The sequence below is a fragment of the Bombina bombina genome, chromosome 6 (genome assembly GCF_027579735.1).
Source record: "Bombina bombina isolate aBomBom1 chromosome 6, aBomBom1.pri, whole genome shotgun sequence".
NCBI lineage: Eukaryota > Metazoa > Chordata > Amphibia > Anura > Bombinatoridae > Bombina > Bombina bombina.
Genome location: NC_069504.1, coordinates 777,906,228 through 777,932,301, shown reverse-complemented (window position 1 = coordinate 777,932,301; position 26,074 = coordinate 777,906,228). Strand labels below are relative to the sequence as shown.

General features: G+C 39.7%; 1 protein-coding gene across 1 annotated transcript in view; it reads left to right on the top strand.

The window, feature by feature from the left end:
• Positions 1 to 26,074, top strand: part of PLEKHA2 (pleckstrin homology domain containing A2) — a 607,368-nt gene that overhangs the window by 275,814 nt on the left and 305,480 nt on the right. The window contains exon 6 of the mRNA XM_053718084.1: positions 413 to 538. Within this exon, the coding sequence (XP_053574059.1) occupies positions 413 to 538 (126 nt within the window). The remainder of the gene's footprint in view (positions 1 to 412; positions 539 to 26,074) is intronic.

Here is a 26,074-nt window from a genome sequence, read left to right as displayed (position 1 = left end):
TAATTAGTTTAAATATCTGATAATTTGTGATGGTGTTGCACACAGTACCCAAAGACAGAAACTCTTCCTAATCTACTGTATTAGGGAGCCCCTCTCTCAGCTTCTGATCCACTTTGAAGAGCATGCAATCCCTTGTTTGGAAGTTAAGAATTAGCTCCTAGGTAAGATATTTTCTGTTTTTAACTGCTTACAAACAAAGGTTTTGGGGAGAATATTTTGAAGTGCTAAATTACTCTTCTGCATTTTCTAGTATACACATTTGAAAAACAAGGCTTAGATAGGAATGTTCAATAAAATTGCACAATAAATATGTTTATCGAACTCAAACATGATGCCTAGTAAGTAAACTCATGTAGGATTAAACTGAACAATTTTGTTTGTGTTTACAGTTGTGCTTTGATGTTTTTCTAAGGTGCCCAAAATTGGCCCCACTCTGCCAAGTGAGATTGGACTGACTGCCGGCCCAGACAAACAAACACGTGCAGCCTATAAAACAGAGATTATTGGCGGAGTTGTTGTGCAAACACCGATTAACCAGGTATGAATTTACATATCTAAGAGAAAATCTCACTTTTTTTTTTACTACATAGATGTCAATAATTCATTATATACAATGTTAGCAAAATAATCATATATGCCCTCAACTGAATGAAGTACAGTTCACAAAAGTAAACGTGGGTGAGTTTCCTTACATAAAATAAGTCAGAAAACATCTACAAGCTAAGTATTGCCAGAAATACAGTTGTTTAATAAGTAATAATTTTATTTATATATGTATGTATACAGTATGTTACAGGTAAAGTCAGAAATCTTTAAACCTGATATTACCCAAGCGACTGTGGGTAAAGCTGATGTAATGTAATTCCCCTATGTACACAATTTTTTTTTACCTCTGCCTGGGTGGTTCAAGGAAGACGCCCCACCGATCCTCTGGCATCCACCCCAGTGAATCTTGGGGATTGCGGTTTACAGGGGCGGCTTCACTCCCCTTTGAACCCCTCGAAGCAGAGGCAAAAAAGATAATGAAGATGTTTGAATAACAGAGCATCGTATATATGCACCTGGGTGAGCCAACATAATGAAGCATATATGTGCAACCGCCAATCAGCAGTTCTTAAAGGGACAGTATACACTCATTTTCATATAACTGCATGTAATAGACACTACTATAAAGAATAAGATGCACAGATACCGATATAAAAATCCAGTATAAAATGGTTTAAAAACTTACTTAGAAGCTTTCAGTTTAACTCTGTTGAAAAGGAAGCTGGAAAGCCCACTGCAAGTGGGAAATAAGACACTCCCCCTTCTTTTACATATGAAAAGACCCTTTACACAAACAAGAGCAAGCTGGAGAAGGTAGCTGACAGTATTCAAATAAAACTTTGGGGCTTGGTTAGGAGTCTGAAAATCAGAGCAATGTTATTTAAAAATAAGCAAAACTATACATAAAAAAAACCAAAAAACTTTATGGGCTTTATAAATAGATCATCTACAAAACATTTATGCAAAGAAAAAATGAGTGTATAATGGCCCTTTAAGCCTACCTAGGTATCTTTTTCAACAAAAGATACCAAGAGAACAAAACAAATTAGACCATGAAAGTAAATTGGAAAATTGTTTAAAATCACATGTTGTATCTGAATCACGAAATAAAACATGTGGGTTTCATGTCCCTTTAAGCAAATGCATAAAAAGGGTAGTACCATTATATCTATTGTATTCTAAGAAAGCATAAATCATAAAGTGTAAAATACATGTAATGGCTAACTTATCATATTATAGGGAGGATAAGCACCTTTGAAATTATAATATAACATTTTTAATTGTACATAGTTAAACAGCTTTTCAATATACTTTCATTTTTATTTTATTTTTTACTCTTCTTTCATGTAATGTACTGTATATCTGAAGCTTAGCCTTGCCACATATCTGTCCCTAATTTGCAGTTTATCTGTTTGGTACTGTTGATAACTAGCTGGAGTGGGGTTTTGAGCTGTATTAAACAAGAATAACAATTGGTACAGTTTTATGTGACCTTTAAATAGCCTATTTACATATTATCATAATTCCTCCCTTAATTGTTGTATTTTGAGGCATGACCACCAAATATGAAAAATGAAACTTATACCTGCCGTATTCCCAAATAGCAGTTAGAAGCTCCTGGAAACAATTGTTCAAAAGTTTTTGTGTAGTTAAAGGGACAGTCAAGTCCAAAAAAACCTTAAATGTTTCAAATAGGGCATGTCATTTTAAACAACTTTCCAATTTAGTTTTATCACCAATTTTGCTTTGTTCTCTTGGTATTATTAGTTGAAAGCTAAACCTTTTTAGGTTCATATGATAATTTCTAAGCCCTTGAAGGCCACCTCTTATTACATGCTTTTTTATTTGCTTTTCACAACAGGGGAGAGATAGTTCATGTGAGCCATATCAATAACATTGTGATCACACCCGTGGCTTGTGGCAGACACTGCACTAATTGGCTAAAATGAAAGTCAATAGATAATAAATAAAATGTCATGTGATCAGGGGGCTGTCAGAAGATGCTTAGATACAAGTTAATCACAGAGTTAAAAAGTATATTAATATAACAGTGTTGGTTGTGCAAAACTGGGAAATGGGTATTAAAGGGATTATCTATCAATTGCATTCTATTATAGGGTAAACAGGAGATCTCTGTACAACATCATAGTGTATGATGGCAATTGCTTCTAATGAATTATTGTTGGATAGCCTTCCCAGATTAAAATCTCTAAATTAATTTAGCCTAAGAAATTAATTACTTAGTTCACAGGAACCCCTGTAGAGAACAGTCGCTCAGTCTGAACTGATAATGAAATATGCAAACATTCTTAGGGGAAATGGCCCTTATCGTCTAAGTGTTAAATTGTGCCATGTTGAGTTTTAGATACACAAATAATCTGAACTCATGTTACAGCTAACATATGGGAAGTTGAAGGCCTAAGAATCAAGATTTCAAAATAACTTAACCTATGTACTTTTGATAACAAATTATCTACATAGTTCTTAGATAAATTAATGTATACCTCAGACTGTCCAAGTAAATTGTATAAATGTGTATTTGTGGATCTAAGAAAAAAGTCCTAACAGTGACTTATTGTCAGGGTTTTGTCCCTGCTTTGTTTACCATGTGCTGCTGGCAGCCATTTTACTCACCTCTCTTGCTGACTCTGGTGCATACTGTGTGATGCTGCTCATTTCCTGCACTTCCTTTTATGGCCAGACTGGTGTACATCATTCGTGGGAGACAGGATGCAGTCTCAGAATTGTGATGTCATCAGTTATTATTTAAAGGGCCTCTGTTCAGTATGCTTTGCCCTTGCATTGTCTCAGACCTGTTTGTGAGAGCTCCTGTGTATTACCTGGCTGTCTGACGTCCCTCCTGGTTCCTGATCCCTGGCTTGTTCCTGACTCTGCTGTTCTCCTTGTTCCTGATTCAGGCTCGCCTGACTACTCGTTTTGGTGCCTGACTTGGCTCGTCTGACTATTCGCTCTGGCTCCTGACTAAGCTCGTCTGACTACCAGCTCTGGTTTTGATTCCTGGCTTGTTATTTGACTTGTGGACTTTTTATTATTTTTTGCTATTAATAAAGGTGTGATTATTTTTGCACTCAGTCTGATTCCTGACATCCTGACATTACGCAAGGGCCATGAATCCTGATGGTGCTTATAATCTACCTTTACCTGCCATCATTTCCAGGATGGATGAACAGGATCACCGCTAAGATCAATTTGCACTAGCCCTGCAAACCCTGCTGATTCGCACTGCACATTTGGACCAAAGTGTCCCGCAAGTTATGGCTGCTCCTGTTTCCGCTGCTGCACCTAGTCCTACCAGGAGCATGTCCGGTTCTGCACCTCTACCTCAGTGATATGGAGGCGATCCTAATCAGTGCAGAGGGTTTTTGAACTAGGTGGGCATTTACTTTGAGATGTTACCTCATGCGTTTCCCTCTGACAGAGCTAAGGTGGGATTTCTCATCTCGTTACTCTCCGACACAGCTCTTGCCTGGGCTAATCCCTTGTGGGAGACTAATAAACCTGTGGTTTCAAATTACCTTGAATTTGTGGCCTCCTTTCGAAGGGTATTTGATGTTCCGGCTCGCTCCTCCTCTGCTGCTAAACGACTCATGTCCATTCAGCAAGGTACAAGATCTGTTGCTCAGTATGCCATTGAGTTCCGTACGCTTGCCACAGAGGTAGGTTGGAACAATGAAGCCCTTGTTGCCACCTTCTTTCATGGGCTCTCTGATGTGATTAAAGGCGAAGTTGCTGCCAGAGATTTACCAGAGGATCTCGAGGCATTGGTGTCTTTTTTGATCCTAATTGACATCAGACTCAGAGAGAGGCCCTCTTTCAAGGAGTGCTTGCGAAAGCCTCCTTTTCCATGGTCTCCTACATGTTCGTTCCCACCCTCCTCCCTCTCCTCCCATGCCTCCTGGTCCCGAGTTACCAGGTACTGCTGAGCCAATGCAGGTGGGAATCACGCGTCTCTCCGTGGCGGAGAGTGCCTTTAGGAGGAGGGAGGGGCTCTGCCTCTATTGTGGGTTACAGGGCCACCTTTTGAAGTCTTGTCCTACACAGCCGGGAAATGCTCACACCTAAGGTCCTGTCGGGGGCAGACCTTGGATGGTTTATCCTTGTCCCTGGAACCGCTAAAAGAGAAACCTTTGGTCACGGTTGTCCTTTCCTGGGTGGACTCCTCCATAGTCACCCAGGCTCTTGTTGACTCCGGTGTTGCGGGCTATTTCATTGACAGCGTTTTTGTACCAAAGCACTTCATTCCTGTTTTGCCTCAGTCCGTTCCGCTTGCTATTGAGGCCATTGATGGCAGGCCCCTTCAGCCCGCACTTGTTACTCACGAAACTGCTCCGTTATCCATGGCTGTTGGGGCTCTCCATTTTGAAACCCTCGGGTTCCAGGTGATAAACTCTCCGCATTTTCCAGTTGTTCTGGGTTATCCCTGGATCCAAAAGCACTATCCCAGTCTCGACTGGCGCAGGTCCGAAATTTTGTGGTGGTCTCCGCAATTTATTTCCACTTGTTTTCGGAAACCAAATAAAGTCTTCTGCACTTCTTCGGTATCTCAATTGCCAGAGGAGTACCGGGAGTTCCTAGACGTTTTTGACAAGGTGCGTGCCGGTACGTTGCCTCCTCACCGGTCTTACAATTTTGCCATAGACCTGCAACCTGGAGCTATTCCTCCTCGGGGCCGGGTTTACCCTCTGTCTGTTGGGGAGAATTGTGCTATGGAGGAGTATGTTGCCGATGCTCTTTCACAGGGGATCATCCGCAAATCCTGCTCTCCTGCAGGGGCTGGCTCCGGCAACTCCGTTCCACGTGGGTGCAGTCTGCCCGTGCCTTCCTACCAGGTTGGTGAGAGAGTTTGGCTGTCCTCCCGCAACTTGAACCTTAGTGTGCCTTCCAATAAACTGGCTCCCCATTATGTTGGTGCTTTTCGAATACTCCGACAGGTCAATCTTGTGGCCTACGCTCTTGACCTTCCTCCTGCAATGCGCATCTCTAATGTTTTTCATGTCTCCCTTTTGAAACCATTGGTTTGTAAGTGGTTTACCACTGTGTTGCCTCGTCCCCGTCCTATCTTTGTTGACACTTGGTTCACTGGAGGGGCTATGGTCCGGAGGAGCGTTCATGGGTTACCTCCTCTGATGTTCATGCTCCCGCCCTCCTCCGTGCCTTCCATGCCCGTTTCCCCAATAAGCCTTTCTCTTGTTAAGTGTATTCAGTCCACGGGTCATCCATTACTTATGGGATATATTCCCTTCCCAACAGGAAGTTGGAAGAGGATCACCCAAGCAGAGCTGCTATATAGCTCCTCCCCTCACATGTCATATCCAGTCATTCTCTTGCAACTCATCTAGATAGGACGTTGTGAGAGGTCTGTGGTGTTTTTATACTTAGTTTATTTCTTCAATCAAAAGTTTGTTATTTTAAATGGCACCGGAGTGTGCTGTTTGTTCTCAGGCAGTATTTGGAAGAAGAATCTGCCTGCGTTTTCTATGATCTTAGCAGAAGTAACTCAGATCCACTGGCTGTTCTCGCACATTCTGAGGAGTGGGGTAACTTTCAGAAGGGGAATAGCATGCGGGGTACCCTGCAAACAAGGTATGTGCAGTAAATTATTTTTCTAAGGAATGGAATTGACATACGGCTAGATTTGGAGTTTTGTCGGTAACGACCCGCGTAGCTAACGCCGGCTTTTTTCTGGCCGCACCTTTAAAATAACTCTGGTATTGAGAGTCCACAGAATCGCTGCGTTAGGCTCCAAAAAAGGAGCGTAGAGCATTTTTAACGCAACTGCAACTCTCGATACCAGAGTTGCTTACGGACGCGGCCAGCCTCAAAAACGTGCTCGTGCACGATTCCCCCATAGGAAACAATGGGGCTGTTTGAGCTGAAAAAAAAAACTAACACCTGCAAAAAAGCCGCGTTCAGCTCCTAACGCAGCCCCATTGTTTGCTATGGGGAAACACTTCCTACGTCTGCACCTAACACCCTAACATGTACCCCGAGTCTAAACACCCCTAACCTTACACTTATTAACCCCTAATCTGCTGACCCCTGCATATTATTTTTAACCCCTAATCTGCCGCTCCGTAAACCGCCGCTACTTACATTATCCTTATGTACCCCTAATCTGCTGCCCCTAACACCGCCGACCCCTATATTATATTTATTAACCCCTAATCTGCCGCCCACAACGTCGCCCCCACCTGCCTACACTTATTAACCCCTAATCTGCCGAGCAGACCGCACCGCTACTATAATAAAGTTATTAACCCCTAATCCGCCTCACTAACCCTATAATAAATAGTATTAACCCCTAATCTGCCCTCCCTAACATCGCCGACACCTAACTTCAATTATTAACCCCTAATCTGCCGACCGGAGCTCACCGCTATTCTAATAAATGTATTAACCCCTAAAGCTAAGTCTAACCCTAACACTAACACCCCCCTAAGTTAAATATAATTTTAATCTAACGAAATTAATTAACTCTTATTAAATAAATTATTCCTATTTAAAGCTAAATACTTACCTGTAAAATAAATCCTAATATAGCTACAATATAAATTATAATTACATTGTAGCTATTTTAGGATTAATATTTATTTTACAGGCAACTTTGTAATTATTTTAACCAGGTACAATAGCTATTAAATAGTTAATAACTATTTAATAGTTACCTAGTTAAAATAATTACAAAATTACCTGTAAAATAAATCCTAACCTAAGTTACAATTAAACCTAACACTATACTATCATTAAATGAATTAAATAAAATACCTAAAATTACCTACAATTAAACCTAACACTACACTATCAAAACATTAATTAAATACAATATCTACAAATAACTACAATGAAATAAACTAACTAAAGTACAAAAAATAAAAAAGAACTAAGTTACAAAAAATAAAAAAATATTTACAAACATAAGAAAAATATTACAACAATTTTAAACTAATTAAACCTACTCTAAGCCCCCTAATAAAATAACAAAGACCCCCAAAATAAAAAATGCCCTACCCTATTCTAAATTACTAAAGGTCAAAGCTCTTTTACCTTACCAGCCCTGAACAGGGCCCTTTGCGGGGCATGCCCCAAGAAGTTCAGCTCTTTTGCCTGTAAAAAAAACCATACAATACCCCCCCCAACATTACAACCCACCACCCACATACCCCTAATCTAACCCAAACCCCCCTTAAATAAACCTAACACTAAGCCCCTGAAGATCATCCTACCTTGTCTTCACCTCACCAGGTATCACCGATCCGTCCTGGCTCCAAAATCTTCATCCAACCCAAGCGGGGGCTGGCGATCCATCATCCGGTGGCTGAAGAGGTCCAGAAGAGGCTCCAAAGTCTTCATCCTATCCGGGAAGAAGAGGCAATCCGGACTGGCAACCATCTTGATCCAAGCGGCATCTTCTATCTTCATCAGATGATGACCGGCTCCATCCTGAAGACCTCCACCGCGGACCCATCTTCTTCCGGCGACGTCCAACTGAAGAATGACGGTTCCTTTAAGGGACGTCATCCAAGATGGCGTCCCTCGAATTCCGATTGGCTGATAGGATTCTATCAGCCAATCGGAATTAAGGTAGGAATATTCTGATTGGCTGATGGAATCAGCCAATCAGAATCAAGTTCAATCCGATTGGCTGATCCAATCAGCCAATCAGATTGAGCTCGCATTCTATTGGCTGATCGGAACAGCCAATAGAATGCAAGCTCAATCTGATTGGCTGATTGGATCAGCCAATCGTATTGAACTTGATTCTGATTGGCTGATTCCATCAGCCAATCAGAATATTCCTACCTTAATTCCGATTGGCTGATAGAATCCTATCAGCCAATCGGAATTCGAGGGACGCCATCTTGGATGATGTCCCTTAAAGGAACCGTCATTCTTCAGTTGGACGTCGCCGGAAGAAGATGGGTCTGCGGTGGAGGTCTTCAGGATGGAGCCGGTCGTCATCGGATGAAGATAGAAGATGCCGCTTGGATCAAGATGGTTGCCGGTCCGGATCGCCTCTTCTTCCCGGATAGGATGAAGACTTTAGAGCCTCTTCTGGACCTCTTCAGCCACCGGATGATGGATCGCCAGCCCCCGCTTGGGTTGGATGAAGATTTTGGAGCCAGGACGGATCGGTGATACCTGGTGAGGTGAAGACAAGGTAGGATGATCTTCAGGGGCTTAGTGTTAGGTTTATTTAAGGGGGGTTTGGGTTAGATTAGGGGTATGTGGGTGGTGGGTTGTAATGTTGGGGGGTATTGTATGTTTTTTTTTACAGGCAAAAGAGCTGAACTTCTTGGGGCATGTCCCGCAAAGGGCCCTGTTCAGGGCTGGTAAGGTAAAAGAGCTTTGAACTTTAGTAATTTAGAATAGGGTAGGGCATTTTTTATTTTGGGGGTCTTTGTTATTTTATTAGGGGGCTTAGAGTAGGTGTAATTAGTTTAAAATTGTTGTAATATTTTTCTTATGTTTGTAAATATTTTTTTATTTTTTGTAACTTAGTTCTTTTTTATTTTTTGTACTTTAGTTAGTTTTTTGTAGTTATTTGTAGATATTGTATTTAATTAATGTATTGATAGTGTAGTGTTAGGTTTAATTGTAGGTAATTATAGGTATTTTATTTAATTAATTTAATGATAGTATAGTGTTAGGTTTAATTGTAACTTAGGTTAGGATTTATTTTACAGGTAATTTTGTAATTATTTTAACTAGGTAGCTATTAAATAGTTATTAACTATTTAATAGCTATTGTACCTGGTTAAAATAATTACAAAGTTGCCTGTAAAATAAATATTAATCCTAAAATAGCTACAATGTAGCTACAATGTAATTATAATTTATATTGTAGCTATATTAGGATTTATTTTACAGGTAAGAATTTAGCTTTAAATAGGAATAATTTATTTAATAAGAGTTAATTAATTTCGTTAGATTAAAATTATATTTAATTTAGGGGGGTGTTAGTGTTAGGGTTAGACTTAGCTTTAGGAGTTAATACATTTATTAGAATAGCGGTGAGCTCCGGTCGGCAGATTAGGGGTTAATAATTTAAGTTAGGTGTCGGCGATGTTAGGGAGGGCAGATTAGGGGTTAATACTATTTATTATAGGGTTAGTGAGGCGGATTAGGGGTTAATAACTTTATTATAGTAGCGGTGCGGTGTGCTCGGCAGATTAGGGGTTAATAAGTGTAGGCAGGTGGAGGCGACGTTGAGGGGGGCAGATTAGGGGTTAATAAATATAGGGGTCGGCGGTGTTAGGGGCAGCAGATTAGGGGTACATAGCTATAATGTAGGTGGCGGCGCTTTGCGGTCTGCAGATTAAGGGTTAAAAAAATTTAATCGAGTGGCGGCGATGTGGGGGGACCTCGGTTTAGGGGTACATAGGTAGTTTATGGGTGTTAGTGTACTTTAGAGCACAGTAGTTAAGAGCTTTATGAACCAGCGTTAGCCCAAAAAGCTCTTAACTACTGACTTTTTTCTGCGGCTGGAGTTTTGTCGTTAGAATTCTAATGCTCACTTCAGACACGACTCTAAATACCGGAGTTAGGAAGATCCCATTGAAAATATAGGATACGCAATTGACGTAAGGGGATCTGCGGTATGGAAAAGTCTTTATTGCTTGTAAAATTATTTGCAGTGTTTTCCAAGTCTGCTAGTTTGATTGCTAGTCTGTTTAAACATGTCTGACACAGATGAATCTGTTTGTGCACTATGTTTAAAGGCCAGTGTGGAGCCCCATAGAAATATGTGTACTAAATGTATTGATTTCACTTTAAATAATAAAGGTCAGTCTTTATCTATAAAGGAATTATCACCAGACGACGAGGGGGAAGTTATGCCGACTAACTCTCCTCACGTGTCAGTACCTTCGCCTCCCGCTCAGGAGGCGCGTGATATTGTGGCGCCAAATGCATCAGGGACGTCCATACAAATCACTTTACAGGACATGGCTACTATTATGAATAATACCCTGACAGAAGTATTATCTAAATTGCCAGATTTAAGAGATAAGCGAGATTGCTCTGGGGTAAGAATAGAGCGCGCTGGTGCTACAAGAGCCATGTCCGATACTGCGTCACAGTTTGCAGAACATGAGGACGGAGAGCTTCATTCTGTAGGTGACAGATCTGATCCAGGGAAACCGGATTCAGAGATCTCTAATTTTAAATTTAAGCTTGATAACCTCCGTGTATTGCTAGCGGAGGTTTTAGCGGCTCTGAATGACTGTAACGCAGTTGCAATTCCAGAGAAATTATGTAGGCTGGATAGATACTTTGCAGTACCGGTGTGTACTGATGTTTTTCCTATACCTAAAAGGCTTACAGAAATTATTAGCAAGGAGTGGGATAGACCTGGTGTGCCCTTTTCCCCACCTCCTATATTTAGAAAAATGTTTCCAATAGACGCCACTACACGGGACTTATGGCAGACGGTCCCTAAGGTGGAGGGAGCAGTTTCTACTTTGGCTAAGCGTACCACTATCCCGGTGGAGGATAGTTGTGCTTTTTCGGATCCAATGGATAAAAAATTGGAAGGTTACCTTAAGAAAATGTTTGTTCAACAAGGTTTTATCTTACAGCCCCTTGCATGCATTGCGCCTGTCACTGCTGCGGCGGCATTCTGGTTTGAGTCTCTGGAAGAGGCCATTCACTCAGCTCCATTGGATGAAATTATGGACAAGCTTAAAGCACTTAAGCTAGCTAATGCATTTGTTTCTGATGCCATTGTACATTTAACTAAGCTAACGGCTAAGAACTCCGGATTTGCCATCAGGGCGCGCAGAGCGTTATGGCTTAAATCCTGGTCAGCTGATGTAACTTCTAAATCTAAATTGCTTAATATTCCTTTCAAGGGGCAAACCTTATTCGGGCCCGGCTTGAAAGAAATTATCGCTGACATTACTGGAGGTAAGGGTCATACTCTTCCTCAGGACAAAGCCAAATCAAAGGCCAAACAGTCTAATTTTCGTGCCTTTCGAAACATCAAGGCAAGAGCAACGTCATCTTTCTCCGCCCCAAAACAGGAAGGAAACGTTGCTCGTTACAGACAGGCCTGGAAAACTAACCAGTCCTGGAACAAGGGCAAGCAGGCCAGAAAACCTGCTACTGCCCCTAAGACAGCATGAAGGGATGGCCCCTATCCGGAAACACGATCTAGTGGGGGGCAGACTTTCTCTCTTCGCCCAGGCGTGGGCAAGAGATGTCCAGGATCCCTGGGCGTTGGAGATCATATCTCAGGGATATCTTCTGGACTTCAAGGTTTCTCCTCCTCAAGGGAGATTTCATCTTTCAAGGTTATCAGAAAACCAGATAAAGAAAGAGGCATTCCTACGTTGCATACAAGACCTCCTAGTAATGGGAGTGATCCACCCAGTTCCGCGGACGGAACAAGGACAGGGGTTTTATTCAAATCTGTTCGTGGTTCCCAAGAAAGAGGGAACCTTCAGACCAATCTTGAATCTAAAGATCTTAAACAAATTCCTCAGAGTTCCATCATTCAAAATGGAAACTATTCGGACCATCCTACCCATGATCCAAGAGGGTCAGTACATGACCACAGTGGACTTAAAGGATGCCTACCTTCACATATCGATTCACAAAGATCATCATCGGTTCCTAAGATTTGCCTTTCTAGACAGGCATTACCAGTTTGTAGCTCTTCCCTTCGGATTGGCTACGTCCCCGAGAATCTTTACAAAGGTGCTGGGCTCTCTTCTGGCGGTTCTAAGACCGCGAGGCATAGCGGTGGCTCCGTATCTAGACGACATCCTGATACAGGCGTCAAGCTTGCAAATTGCCAAGTCTCATACAGAGATAGTTCTGGCATTTCTAAGGTCGCATGGGTGGAAGGTGAACGTGGAAAAGAGTTCTCTATCACCACTCACAAGAGTCTCCTTCCTAGGGACTCTGATAGATTCTGTAGAAATGAAGATCTACCTGACGGAGGCCAGGTTGTCAAAACTCTTAAATGCTTGCCGGGTTCTTCATTCCATTCCACGCCCGTCAGTGGCTCAGTGCATGGAAGTAATCGGCTTAATGGTAGCGGCAATGGACATAGTGCCATTTGCGCGCCTGCATCTCAGACCGCTGCAATTGTGCATGCTAGGTCAGTGGAATGGGGATTACTCAGATTTGTCCCCTCTACTAAATCTGGATCAAGAGACCAGAGATTCTCTTCTCTGGTGGCTATCTCGGGTCCATCTGTCCAAGGGTATGACCTTTCGCAGGCCAGATTGGACGATTGTAACAACAGATGCCAGCCTTCTAGGCTGGGGCGCAGTCTGGAACTCCCTGAAGGCTCAGGGATCGTGGACTCAGGAGGAGAAACTCCTCCCAATAAATATTCTGGAGTTAAGAGCAATATTCAATGCACTTCTAGCTTGGCCTCAGTTAGCAACACTGAGGTTCATCAGATTTCAGTCGGACAACATCACGACTGTGGCTTACATCAACCATCAAGGGGGAACCAGGAGTTCCCTAGCGATGTTAGAAGTCTCAAAGATAATTCGCTGGGCAGAGTCTCACTCTTGCCACTTGTCAGTGATCCACATCCCAGGCGTGGAGAACTGGGAGGCGGACTTTCTAAGTCATCAGACTTTTCATCCGGGGGAGTGGGAACTCCATCCGGAGGTATTTGCTCAACTGGTCCATCGTTGGGGCAAACCAGAACTGGATCTCATGGCGTCTCGCCAGAACGCCAAACTTCCTCGTTACGGATCCAGGTCCAAGGACCCGGGAGCGACGCTGATAGATGCTCTAGCAGCTCCTTGGTTCTTCAACATGGCTTATGTATTTCCACCGTTTCCTCTGCTCCCTCGACTGATTGCCAAGATCAAGCAGGAGAGAGCATCGGTGATTCTGATAGCGCCTGCGTGGCCACGCAGGACCTGGTATGCAGACCTAGTGGACATGTCGTCCTGTCCACCATGGACTCTACCTTTGAGGCAAGACCTTCTAATACAAGGTCCTTTCAATCATCCAAATCTAATTTCTCTGAGACTGACTGCGTGGAGATTGAACGCTTGATTCTATCAAAGCGTGGTTTCTCTGAGTCAGTTATTGATACCTTGATACAGGCACGAAAGCCTGTTACCAGGAAAATCTACCATAAGATATGGCGTAAATACCTATATTGGTGCGAATCCAAGAGTTACTCATGGAGTAGGGTTAGGATTCCAAGGATATTGTCCTTTCTCCAAGAGGGTTTTGAAAAAGGCTTATCAGCTTGTTCTTTAAAGGGACAGATTTCTGCTCTGTCTATTCTTTTGCACAAGCGTCTGGCAGAAGTTCCAGACGTCCAGGCCTTTTGTCAAGCCTTAACTAGGATTAAACCTGTGTTTAAAACTGTTGCTCCTCCGTGGAGCTTAAACTTGGTTCTTAAAGATCTTCAAGGAGTTCCGTTTGAACCCCTTCATTCCGTTGATATTAAACTTTTATCTTGGAAAGTTCTGTTTTTGATGGCTATTTCCTCGGCTCGAAGAGTTTCGGAGTTATCCGCCTTACATTGTGATTCTCCTTATCTTATTTTCCATTCAGACAAGGTAGTTCTGCGTACTAAACCTGGGTTTTTACCTAAGGTAGTCTCTGACAAGAATATCAATCAGGAGATTGTTGTCCCATCATTATGTCCTAATCCTTCTTCAAAGAAGGAACGACTTTTACATAATCTGGACGTAGTCCATGCCCTGAAATTCTATTTACAGGCAACTAAAGATTTTCGTCAAACTTCTTCACTGTTTGTCGTTTACTCTGGGCAGAGGAGAGGTCAAAAAGCTTCGGCAACCTCTCTCTCTTTTTGGCTTCGTAGCATAATACGCTTAGCCTATGAGACTGCTGGACAGCAGCCCCCTGAAAGAATTACAGCTCATTCCACTAGAGCTGTGGCTTCCACCTGTGCCTTTAAGAATGAGGCCTCTGTTGAACAGATTTGCAAGGCTGCGACTTGGTCTTCGCTTCACACTTTTTCAAAATTTTACAAATTTGACACTTTTGCTTCTTCGGAGGCTGTTTTTGGGAGAAAGGTTCTACAGGCAGTGGTTCCTTCCGTTTAAGTTCCTGCCTTGTCCCTCCCATCATCCGTGTACTTAGCTTTGGTATTGGTATCCCATAAGTAATGGATGACCCGTGGACTGAATACACTTAACAAGAGAAAACATAATTTATGCTTACCTGATAAATTTATTTCTCTTGTAGTGTATTCAGTCCACGGCCCGCCCTGTCTCTTTTAAGGCAGATCTAAATTTTAATTAATACTCCAGTCACCACTGCACCCTATGGTTTCTCCTTTCTCGTCTTGTTTCGGTCGAATGACTGGATATGACATGTGAGGGGAGGAGCTATATAGCAGCTCTGCTTGGGTGATCCTCTTGCAACTTCCTGTTGGGAAGGGAATATATCCCATAAGTAATGGATGACCCGTGGACTGAATACACTACAAGAGAAATAAATTTATCAGGTAAGCATAAATTATGTTTTTGTCCTCCCACGGGGGAGGGGTCGTTAAGGGGAGGGTACTTTCAGGGTTTTTTCCCTGCTTTGTTTGCCATGTGCTACTGGCAGCCATTTTACTCACCTCTCTTGCTGACTCTGGTGCATACTGTGTGATGCTGCTCATTTCCTGCACTTCCTTTTATGGCCAGACTGGTGTACATCATCTGTGTGAGACAGGATGCAGTCTCAGAATTGTGATGTCATCACTTATTATTTAAAGGGCCTCTGTTCAGTATGCTTTGCCCTTGTGTTGTCTCAGACCTGTTTGTGAGAGCTATTGTGTATTACCTGGCTGTCTGACGTCCCTCCTGGTTCCTGATCCCTGGCTTGTTCCTGACTCTGCCGTTCTCCTTGTTCCTGATTCCGGCTCGTCTGACTACTCCCTTTGGCTCCTGACTCGACTTGTCTGACTATTTGTTTTGGCTCCTGACTCGTTTCGTCTGACTACCAGCTCTGGTTTTGACTCCTGGCTTGTTATTTGACTTGTGGACTTTTTATTATTTTTTGCTATTAATAAAGGTGTGATTAATTTTGTACTTCTCGTCTCAGTCTGATTCCTGGCATCCTGACACATATTAGATAAATATTTGATAACTTAAATATAAAATGTTTAATCAACTTGTTTCAAAATGGATAGCATATTCTTATATTTTTCCGGCATCTAATAGGTGTATATGTAATTGGTGCTGTTTATGGTATCATATGTTTTTATACACTCAGCAAGAGATGTACAGATATACAATATTTATATTAATATGGGATAATAGTCCAGTATAGATATAATTATGTGAAATTACATCTGGTTGCGGATCTCAAGGTATGTATGTGATATGAAGATAACTGAGAAAATATTTGAGTCCATGATGAAGGTATTATAGTCCTTTTAAATCTTTTCATAGAAGATATGAATTTTAAACACATTTTTAAGATATTATAAGTGGAGTATATTCATGTTTAATCTTGAAATACTCAGGGTAAATACAGGTATACCTCACTTTACAGCACTTCACTTTACAGCGCTTCACTAATACAGCGCTTTGTGGAGCTGAAGTTCAACCTCCAAGGATTATGAAATAGTTCGGTAATCATTGTGAGTTTGCCAGAAAAGTGACTGGCACCATTTTGTTATGCTCAGTTCACTCTGTTTACAGCTTTACAGTGCAATCTGTGTCTCAGTGCTATAGTTTGGCAAATTTTACTACAGTAATTGTCACTATTTTACAAGTACAGTATTTATTGATTACTGTGCTGTGCTAGTGTTAAACTAAACTTAGCCCTATTGCACCCCTAATATATGCTAGTTCAAACATGTTTTCAAGTTTTTAAACACACTGGCAAGTGGAAAGAAAGCTAAAACTGCCTTGTTTCACTTTAAGACGGTTTTCACTTTACAGCGGGGCTCCGGTCCCTAACCCGCTGTATGAGCGGGGTATACCTGTAGTATGACATAACCCAAAAACACATGGAGCATGTGGTTTGTTAATACTGGAAATTATAGTATATTGAAAAAACATTTTGTGGTGAGATATTAAGCTGTAGCAGTATTGATAGTGAGACTGCATTTCTGGTTATCTGCTGCCCCCTTGTGGATTAAAACTGGTATGACAGCCAAACGAGTTGACTGTTTAAAACATATGCAAATCCAAATAAGCCAATTAGGGAGGCATCTCCCAAATAACCAATCAGGGACAAGCTCCGCTAAGGGCCTATCAAAATCTAGTGGGAATGATTAGAAAAAAAGGAGGGGCTATATCTTTGATAAGTACCCACACACAATAGACAGGGACACAAAGACTCAAAGAATACATTTTTTTGAGAGGAAAATACACAGGCTTTGTGCCACGTATATTCTATGCCATTTTGGGACACTTTCTTGAACAAAGGAAGAGTAACAATTTTGAGGCCTTACCTTTGCACATGGTGGATAAATCCTGCTTAGATGACCCACAAGAAATTCTGGAAACTAAATAATCATTTGGTTATGTGGTAACGTATGGCAGTGACTATGATTTAACATTTTAAAGCAAATACATTCATTGTTGCTACAGTTTAATTGAAGCTGGTAATTTTAAAAGGGCACTTTGTATTTTAAACAACTAGAAATACTAATTGTACAAAGAAATACACTTAGGATTATTAGAAAAGAATACCACAAAGAAAATTATTTCTTTAACTCCAAATAATCATATGAATATGAAAATTACTCTATTTGTTTAAAATGTTCCATTACATTCATACTTTAATACTTTATTGTTACAACTAGGAACAAACATTCACACAGAAGTAGCCTGAAAGGGTTAAAAACACTTAAACCCAGTTGAATTGAGTGGATATAGTCAGCAATGCTCTATGTATTCAGCCTGATGCCCACAAAATTATTGTGCAAGATAAGCTAAGCCCTTACAATCCGAGGGCTGTTTTACTTTTAAATACTTATATTTTTTAAAGGTAAATAGTAGGCACCAGGATTCAACAAATATATAGGTATATACAGATTCTATTATTCACTAGGCAAGCAGTTAAAAAAGCGACAGACAGGAGAGAACTAGCTTCTCCTGCTGGACCCCAACTGGGTTGGGGATCTCAACTGGGTTTAAGTGTTTTTAACCCTTTCAGGCTACTTCTGTGTGAATGTTTGTTCCTAGTTGTAACAATAAAGTATTAAAGTATGAATGTAATGGAACATTTTAAACAAATAGAGTAATTTTCATATTCATATGATTATTTGGAGTTAAAGAAATAATTTTCTTTGTGGTATTCTTTTCTAATAATCCTAAGTGTATTTCTTTGTACAATTAGTATTTCTAGTTGTTTAGTTCTACCCTCTAAGAATCCACATTAGATTTGCACCACAATTATTACAAATGACTACTTAGTATTGGTATATTATATACCTTCTCTGATTTACATAATAGGTACAACATCTAATTACTGACTAACTCCTACCATCCCCCACCACACTTTTCAAAGCTTAGTTCTTTGGGAGAATATACCCAGAGTCTCTCCTCTGGGTTTAGCCCTTTTCCTTGGGGGTTCAATAAGTAATAAAATACACAAAATGAATATTCAATCAGACATGGCCAATCGCCATCAGAAACGACTTACAGAACTTAACTCTATTTTTAACAGTTCCACTAGGGACAATATACAAATCAATGAGGATGAATTAAACAATGTGTTATGTAAATTACATCAAACCTTACATAAACAATCTAAAAGATGGTGGAACTGGCACTTCTTTGAGAAGTATGCAGAAAAAAACATAATTCCCAGAGGGTTAAGGATGAAGGTATTTCCAGCCTTCAACCTTTATAACAATGATTTAACCAAAGAATGGGAAACAGCCTTGTCAGAGTGCTCTCTCAAATTAATAAATATATTAATTAAACACGATAAACTCGAACTAACAAAGTTAGATTCTGAAATTGAAGAATATAATGCCCAACTGTCTCAATTTAATGATAAAATAGATTACAAAAATCAGTATGATAAATATCAAAAGGAATTGGACAAATTGCAGCAAGAAATTATAGCAACTAAAAAACAAAAGTTGCAGAGAGATATTGAAGATTTTCAAAATCAAAGAGTTTATCGTTGGCGTAGTAATGTCACCCCTAGATATAGAGGTAACAGATACCTTGTTCAACAATCTGAGAGCAGTGCAGAAAGTGAAACAGATATTTCAGACACTAATACTGACAATGAAAGTACTACCAATTCAGACACAATTAGTGCCAGACCTAAGAGCTATAGCTCAGTACAATCCTCCACATCTACTTCTTCCTCATCATCTTTTTTGTCCAAAACCCCACACAATATAACTCCACCAGTCACCTCAGCCAATCAGACCAACACTCAGAACAGGGGCAACAAACGGAAATTCTCAGGCCCAGTGAGACAGTCAACAAGAAGAAGGGAATTGAGTCCCTTCAGCAAGATAAGGATGAACAAATGAGGATTATTAACCTCTCTGATTATACACTCAGTACTACACACAAATCTGTACTATCTAGAGGACTGTCTTTTTACCCTGTAAATTCACTAAATAAATTTGAGGTAATAAGAGATATCCATCTGTTCTCCAGAAAAATATTACTCAAAAAATTATATGCCTTTAATCCAAACAGTTTGAATGCAGAAGATTTACTGACTGTAGACATACTGCAGGAGCTATCTGCAGATAGTACAGATATACAAACAGTAACTAACACAAATACTCCAGTAGATGAACCAGCATCTTCTGTTTGGAAATCAAATGTAAAACCCAAATCTACTTATGTTCCATCCTTTTCTATATCCCCAGAGATACAGATTTTCTGTAAGATGGTTTGTAAAGAAATCGAACAATTGCCCATATACAGGGCCAAACAAAACCTTAATATCAATGAAATTAATGCATTAAGAGAGATAGAATCATGGCAAGATGTTCTAATCAAGCCATCGGATAAAGGTGGGAACGTGGTCCTTTGGCCACAACAAATGTATATGGATGAGGCTAAAAAACAACTATCTAACTCTGCTTGTTACAAACAGTTGATATTCAACCCGCAGAGTTCATATCTTACTCAATATAACAAGATGATATTAAGTGCTTGGAAATCCAATATAATATCTAACTCAGAGAAAAAGTATCTGATAAAGGACAACCCCAAAGTTGCCACTTTATACTTTCTACCGAAAGTGCACAAAAATTCCTCAATACCCCCTGGAAGACCCATTGTGTCAGGAAATGACAACTTAACAGAAAATGCAAGTAAATTTGTAGACCTGCGATTAAGGGAATATCTTACAAGCATACCCTCATATGTACGTGACACAATGGAGGTACTGCAGCTGTTACAAAACATCAAATTATCAGAGGATATGTGGCTAGTAACAGCGGACGTCGAGTCCCTGTACACAAATATAAAACACGAAGATGGAATTAAAGCCATTAAATATTATTTGGCTTCAAATAATAATGATAACAATCTACATAATGACTTTATAATTCAACTCTTGAAATTTGTCCTGACTCACAACTTTTTCACATTTAATGACAGGTATTACTTGCAAACCCAAGGTACCGCTATGGGTACAGCTTGCGCGCCGACTTACGCGAATTTATTTCTTGGCTACTGGGAACTATTCTATGTATTTTCTAATGAGCTCGAAAAATATACTGAACACATCCCAATGTGGTTAAGATACATAGATGATGTTCTTTTCATCTGGGAAGGGTCATATGAACAACTTGAAACCTTTATGAAGAGAATTAATGAGAATGATCTCAACATCAAATTAACTTTTGAGGCTAACCAGCAGGAGATATGCTTTTTGGATTTAAAAATATTCAAAAACAATGAAGGATTCATCAATACTACGATGTTTAGGAAAGAAACATCAACTAACACTCTTCTACATCATTCCAGTGCCCATTCTCCAAGTACCCTGAAAGCAATACCATACGGGGAATTTCTGAGACTTCGTCGGAACTGCACTACCAATGAGATCTACATACAGGAAAGTGTAGCCTTAGCACAAAGACTAATGGCACGTGGATACAGTAAGAAATCCATAAAGAGAGCTAAGTACAAAGCACTCAGGAAAAGTAGAGATGAATTACTAATCCCAAAAAGTAAAACTCTTCAAGAGTCATGTCCTAGACTCATCACGACATATAACCCCCAGATGCCACATGTTATTAAAATTATTAATGACCATTGGAACATACTCCAAAATGATGAAACCCTCAAGCCACTAATAGGCGACAGAGTCTCATTAGGATATAAGAGACCAAACAACTTGAGAGACAAACTGGTATCTAGTCACTTCGTAAGAACTGCCAAGAAAAAAGACACAAACCCAGGTATGTACCCATGTGGTACCTGCTCTGCCTGTAAATATGTTCTGAAAACAAAAACAATAACTAAAAAAACAGGACAAATATATAACCTCCAAGCACATTTCTCATGCACCACTATAGGAGTAATATATGCACTCTACTGCTCTTGCCAAATGGCATACGTTGGCATGACGACAAGGGAGATAAAAACACGCATCTTGGAACATGTGTATAACATCAAATATGCCCAAAGAGATAAAGATAAAGGCAAAAAAATCACCTCTGTGGCCAAACATTTCTTATCACACCACAATGGTTCACCTATGGACCTAAAATACACTGTGATCCAAAAAGCATCTCTTGGCATAAGAGGTGGTAACATTGAAAAGGCTTTATTAAAAATGGAGTGCAAATGGATATACCTCTTAAATGCGGTTAAACCGTTTGGCATGAATGACTTCAATAACTTTTTTGTATATATCTAATCCTTAAGTTAAAAATACATAGTATCATTATTATCTAGAATTGTGTCTTCAATATTATATACTCACCTAATTTTGGGAGAAAACACACATTAAGGTTATCATTAGAACAACCCACATAGGATAATAACTGTTAAACATCTCGATTGATACAATATCCATTATAAGTGTATAACACAGGGGATATTATCTAAATAATGTGAGATAAGGGACTTAACTCCAAAGAAACAACTATGTATTTTCATTGTATCCAGATACACAGTTAAATTACACACCAATTAAAACAGTACACAGAATCAATTACCAATATGAGTCTCAGTCTCTCTCCTCTACCTGGTATTTATAATTTGCCACTCACTAATTTTGACATTATCTTTCCTACTTTATCTGTTCAATTAAGGGTACACCTCCAGCCCAACCTCACATCATAACACAAATTAGTTTTCACTCACACTTAATACACTTATGTGGCTCCTTTTTACACTCCCCTTCTCACACTAATAAGGCATCACTTCCCACTACAAAGATCAATATTTCATCCAGTCAAGAATACCACACACTTCCTTCTTTCACTGTACAGACTGATCATTATATCATATTAACTCACATTTGGAAGATATCGTAAATAAGTATATATTTTATTCAGCCCTTTCCTTCATCTCCCTTTCACTTTTTTATTTATGAACAGTTTTATCCCTCACACATCACATTTCCTGTGTTTAATTCTATCACTCCTTGTTACATAGCACTATAGCTACTCTCTAATAATAACCCACATTTGGGATTCCAAATAAGAATCTAGAGTCTAGACTAAACTTCATCAATTTGTACTTACTGGCTTAAAAAATTCTTTCTCTATATATATGGAGATGAAAATAAAATAGTCTAACCCAAGACCAAACGACAGGATACGTCCTATCCCACTATCAGCACATCAGCCTAAAATTATATATACATCGACAGATGGAAATAAAGACAATGCAATATAGTATCAAACTCAACACATAACTATATGCTGCCGGTGTATTTACTGATCGGATTCATAATTTTTCCTTGTGAGTCCCATCTGCACAATATACATGAAGAATACCGAATCACGTTACCTTACTAAGTATAACTACTATTCTGCATTATCTCGAAACTAAAGCAGTACAAATTATAAAACAGTATCCTATATCATGATCGGCTACTCTAACTTCCAACTATATATTAACAAATAAATATATCCACATACTAATAATATTATGACATTCTAGCATCTCCCTATATGCTGCCATTACATGCGGCAATCTGTCTCACTACCCTTGAATAAACACGTTATATCCCTTAAACGCGTCCGCCTATAAATCGTATATTCTATGTATTTGCCTTAAAGACTAAGATCCTAATTATGCCATTGCGATACGACACAATAATTTACTACTAAGCAGTAGTAAGGTATGATACAAAGTAATTCTTAAGTCTCAATGCCTTATTTTACAAACCGCAGGGATCACCCAATCATTTCTACTGAATACACACACCCCTTGTTGACTCAGTATTGATTGGTCCTTTACTGACATCACATACGCCCCCCTACTCACATTCCCTCCTCGCGTCACGCAATACCGGATGTCACTGTCTACTCATATGATTGACAGAATGAGCATCCAATCAGAGCCATTTGAAATCGAGAGGGACATCAAATCAGGGGCTTGAGGTGGGACAACCACCAACATAAATAACGCCGAGTAGCAGCGGCCCGCACCCCCTCTGAGGAAGCGTTCTGTGAAACGCGCGTCAGGGGTCCAGCAGGAGAAGCTAGTTCTCTCCTGTCTGTTGCTTTTTTAACTGCTTGCCTAGTGAATAATAGAATCTGTATATACCTATATATTTGTTGAATCCTGGTGCCTACTATTTACCTTTAAAAAATATAAGTATTTAAAAGTAAAACAGCCCTCGGATTGTAAGGGCTTAGCTTATCTTGCACAATAATTTTGTGGGCATCAGGCTGAATACATAGAGCATTGCTGACTATATCCACTCAATTCAACTGGGTTTAAGTGTTTTTAACCCTTTCAGGCTACTTCTGTGTGAATGTTTGTTCCTAGTTGTAACAATAAAGTATTACAGTATGAATGTAATGGAACATTTTAAACAAATAGAGTAATTTTCATATTCATATGATTATTTGGAGTTAAAGAAATAATTTTCTTTGTGGTATTCTTTTCTAATAATCCTAAGTGTATTTCTTTGTACAATTAGTATTTCTAGTTGTTTAGTTCTACCCTCTAAGAATCCACATTAGATGTGCACCACAATTATTACAAATGACTACTTAGTATTGGTATATTATATACCTTCTCTGATTTACATAATAGGTACAACATCTAATTACTGACTAACTCCTACCATCCCCCACCACACTTTTCAAAACTTTGTATTTTAAGCTTATGTTCATAATCCTGTGTAGTCTAAAACTAGTCATATTTAGTGCTAAGTAATTAATTTGCTAGATAAAGGTCTTTTGTATTTCATATCTCTAAGTCAGGCTTAATATTGTAAGTAAATCTCTCTGGTGTGTATCAAGTTATTTGCAGCTTTATATATATATATGCATATATATATATATATATATATATATATATATATATATATATATATATATTAGAATTTGTCTTATTGTAGCTAAATAAGAGGTTATTTCAGGTCAGACATATTGACATATACATGGGCTGTTTGCATTAATAATATATACAACCTCTGGAATTGTATTGTGGTATTTTAATGCGATTCATTGTGAGTAAAGGTAATTTTAAAGTTATATCTTTTATGATCTCTGTAAAGAATATTATAACAGCATAAGCGTGTATAATTTGATTCATAATCTGGTCTCTACATAAATATATTGCAATGTGTATATAAATTTTAACTGATCTAAAGAATTTAGGAATAAATATTAATTTCAATTGTTTCGTATATACATTTTAATTTGAGTTTTTTTTAAAGAATAAATAAATTGTATTATAACCCTGCTATATACTGACAGGATAGAAGACAGTTACGGAATTTCTTTCAGACCTTTAACCAGGTATGAAAAGTATGGTATGCTCTAGCTTAAAGGTACAGTCTAGTCAAAATTTTCTTCTTAAATGGAAAGAGTCCACAGCTGCATTCATTACTTTTGGGAAATAAGAACCTGGCCACCAGGAGGAGGCAAAGACACCCCAGTCAAAGGCTTAAATACTCCTCCCACTCCCCTCATCCCCCAGTCATTCTTTGCCTTTTGTCCCAGGAGGTTGGGAGAGAAGTGTCAGAATTTATTTTGTCTCTTATGGAGGGTAATACTCTTCGGCATGGGACTGGAGTTTTAAGTAGTCCTGTCAGTCTCTCAGTGAGGGCTTGGATGAAAGTTAGAGTCCGGAGATGCAGAAAGAGTCATTCTGCGAAACCATCCCGACTCATGTTAACAGCTCCTAAAGCAATCAGCGTTGTCGAACTTCTCTCAAGTCCAGAGGCGATGCTACTATCCGTCACACTTGAAAGGCCGTGTTCCAGTAAGCTAGCTTCATTTTACTTTCTTTATGAATGTACTGTAATACAAATGTGTTCCCGAGAGGCTACCACCTTGCGGGCCTAACTTAACATAAGGGTCTCCGTGAGTCTCCTTTAGTATCTTGGAATCAAGGGTTCATATCTCCTGATATAATCATGTTTGTTATGTGACTCAACATGCTTATGTGTGGAGTTTACAGGCTTGTGGTTGGAACATTGAGGACTTTGGAAGTGACGCAACCTTATGGTTGGGCGAGCTTTTTTGGACTACACGGTTCACCTTATGATCCGGCATGGTTACGCTCCGTTTTCCATTTCCGCATAACCGACCGTGTGGGGAAGGAGAAATTCTAGTTTGCAGGGGTCTGGTCATAGGAGGTGGTGAGTGCCCCAGCCATTGTGGGTGTCAGGTGCCATTTTTATTTTACTTCTTTAGTCCTTATTTGCTTATCCTCTATCCAGTTATGGAGATTCTGATGCTGAGACTGTGCAAATTTCAGATTCAGTTATTGAGGATTCTGATACTGAGAGTATTTTAAATTCAGATTCTGCGCCCGGTGAAGAATCCGTATTGGCCTTGTTGACACATGTCAACCAGTTTTGTTCTGTATGCCATATGAGAGCGCCTTGTTCCTCTGGCTTGGGGAATCAAGGGTCAGCTGAGTCATCCGCCTCTGGGGGTCCTGTCCTTCGAGAGGAGAGTTCCCTACTGCTCTATACTTCTACACATGCGTGTAACCTAAAACCTAAAACCGACCTCTTTTTTCCTCAGGAATAGCTGAGGCCACTTTAGGACCCCGATGGATTCAATTTACTAATTAGAGGGTCTTTAGGTAGTACAGGCCACTTTTAGGCCTGCACTCAGCATTCTCCTTCGCATGCCTGCCAGGATCATGGGTAGGTCTAGGAGACTAATACAAAAGTCGAAGGAGAGCGTAGAAATAAACATGGGAAAAATGGAGAGAAAAATGGATATATCAGAGCACACAATGTAGCCACAAATTAAAGTAATGTGTAGTGTATAAGTGAGCTGGCTGGGAGCGAGCCAGGTATGATAAAATATAACTTTTAATAATATATGTTAAAATAAAGATGGTGGAAAGTTCCACATATAAAGTGCAGGGTTAAAAACAATTAAAATGAAGGTTGAATGCTGAAATGCCCAGGTAACCACCTATAA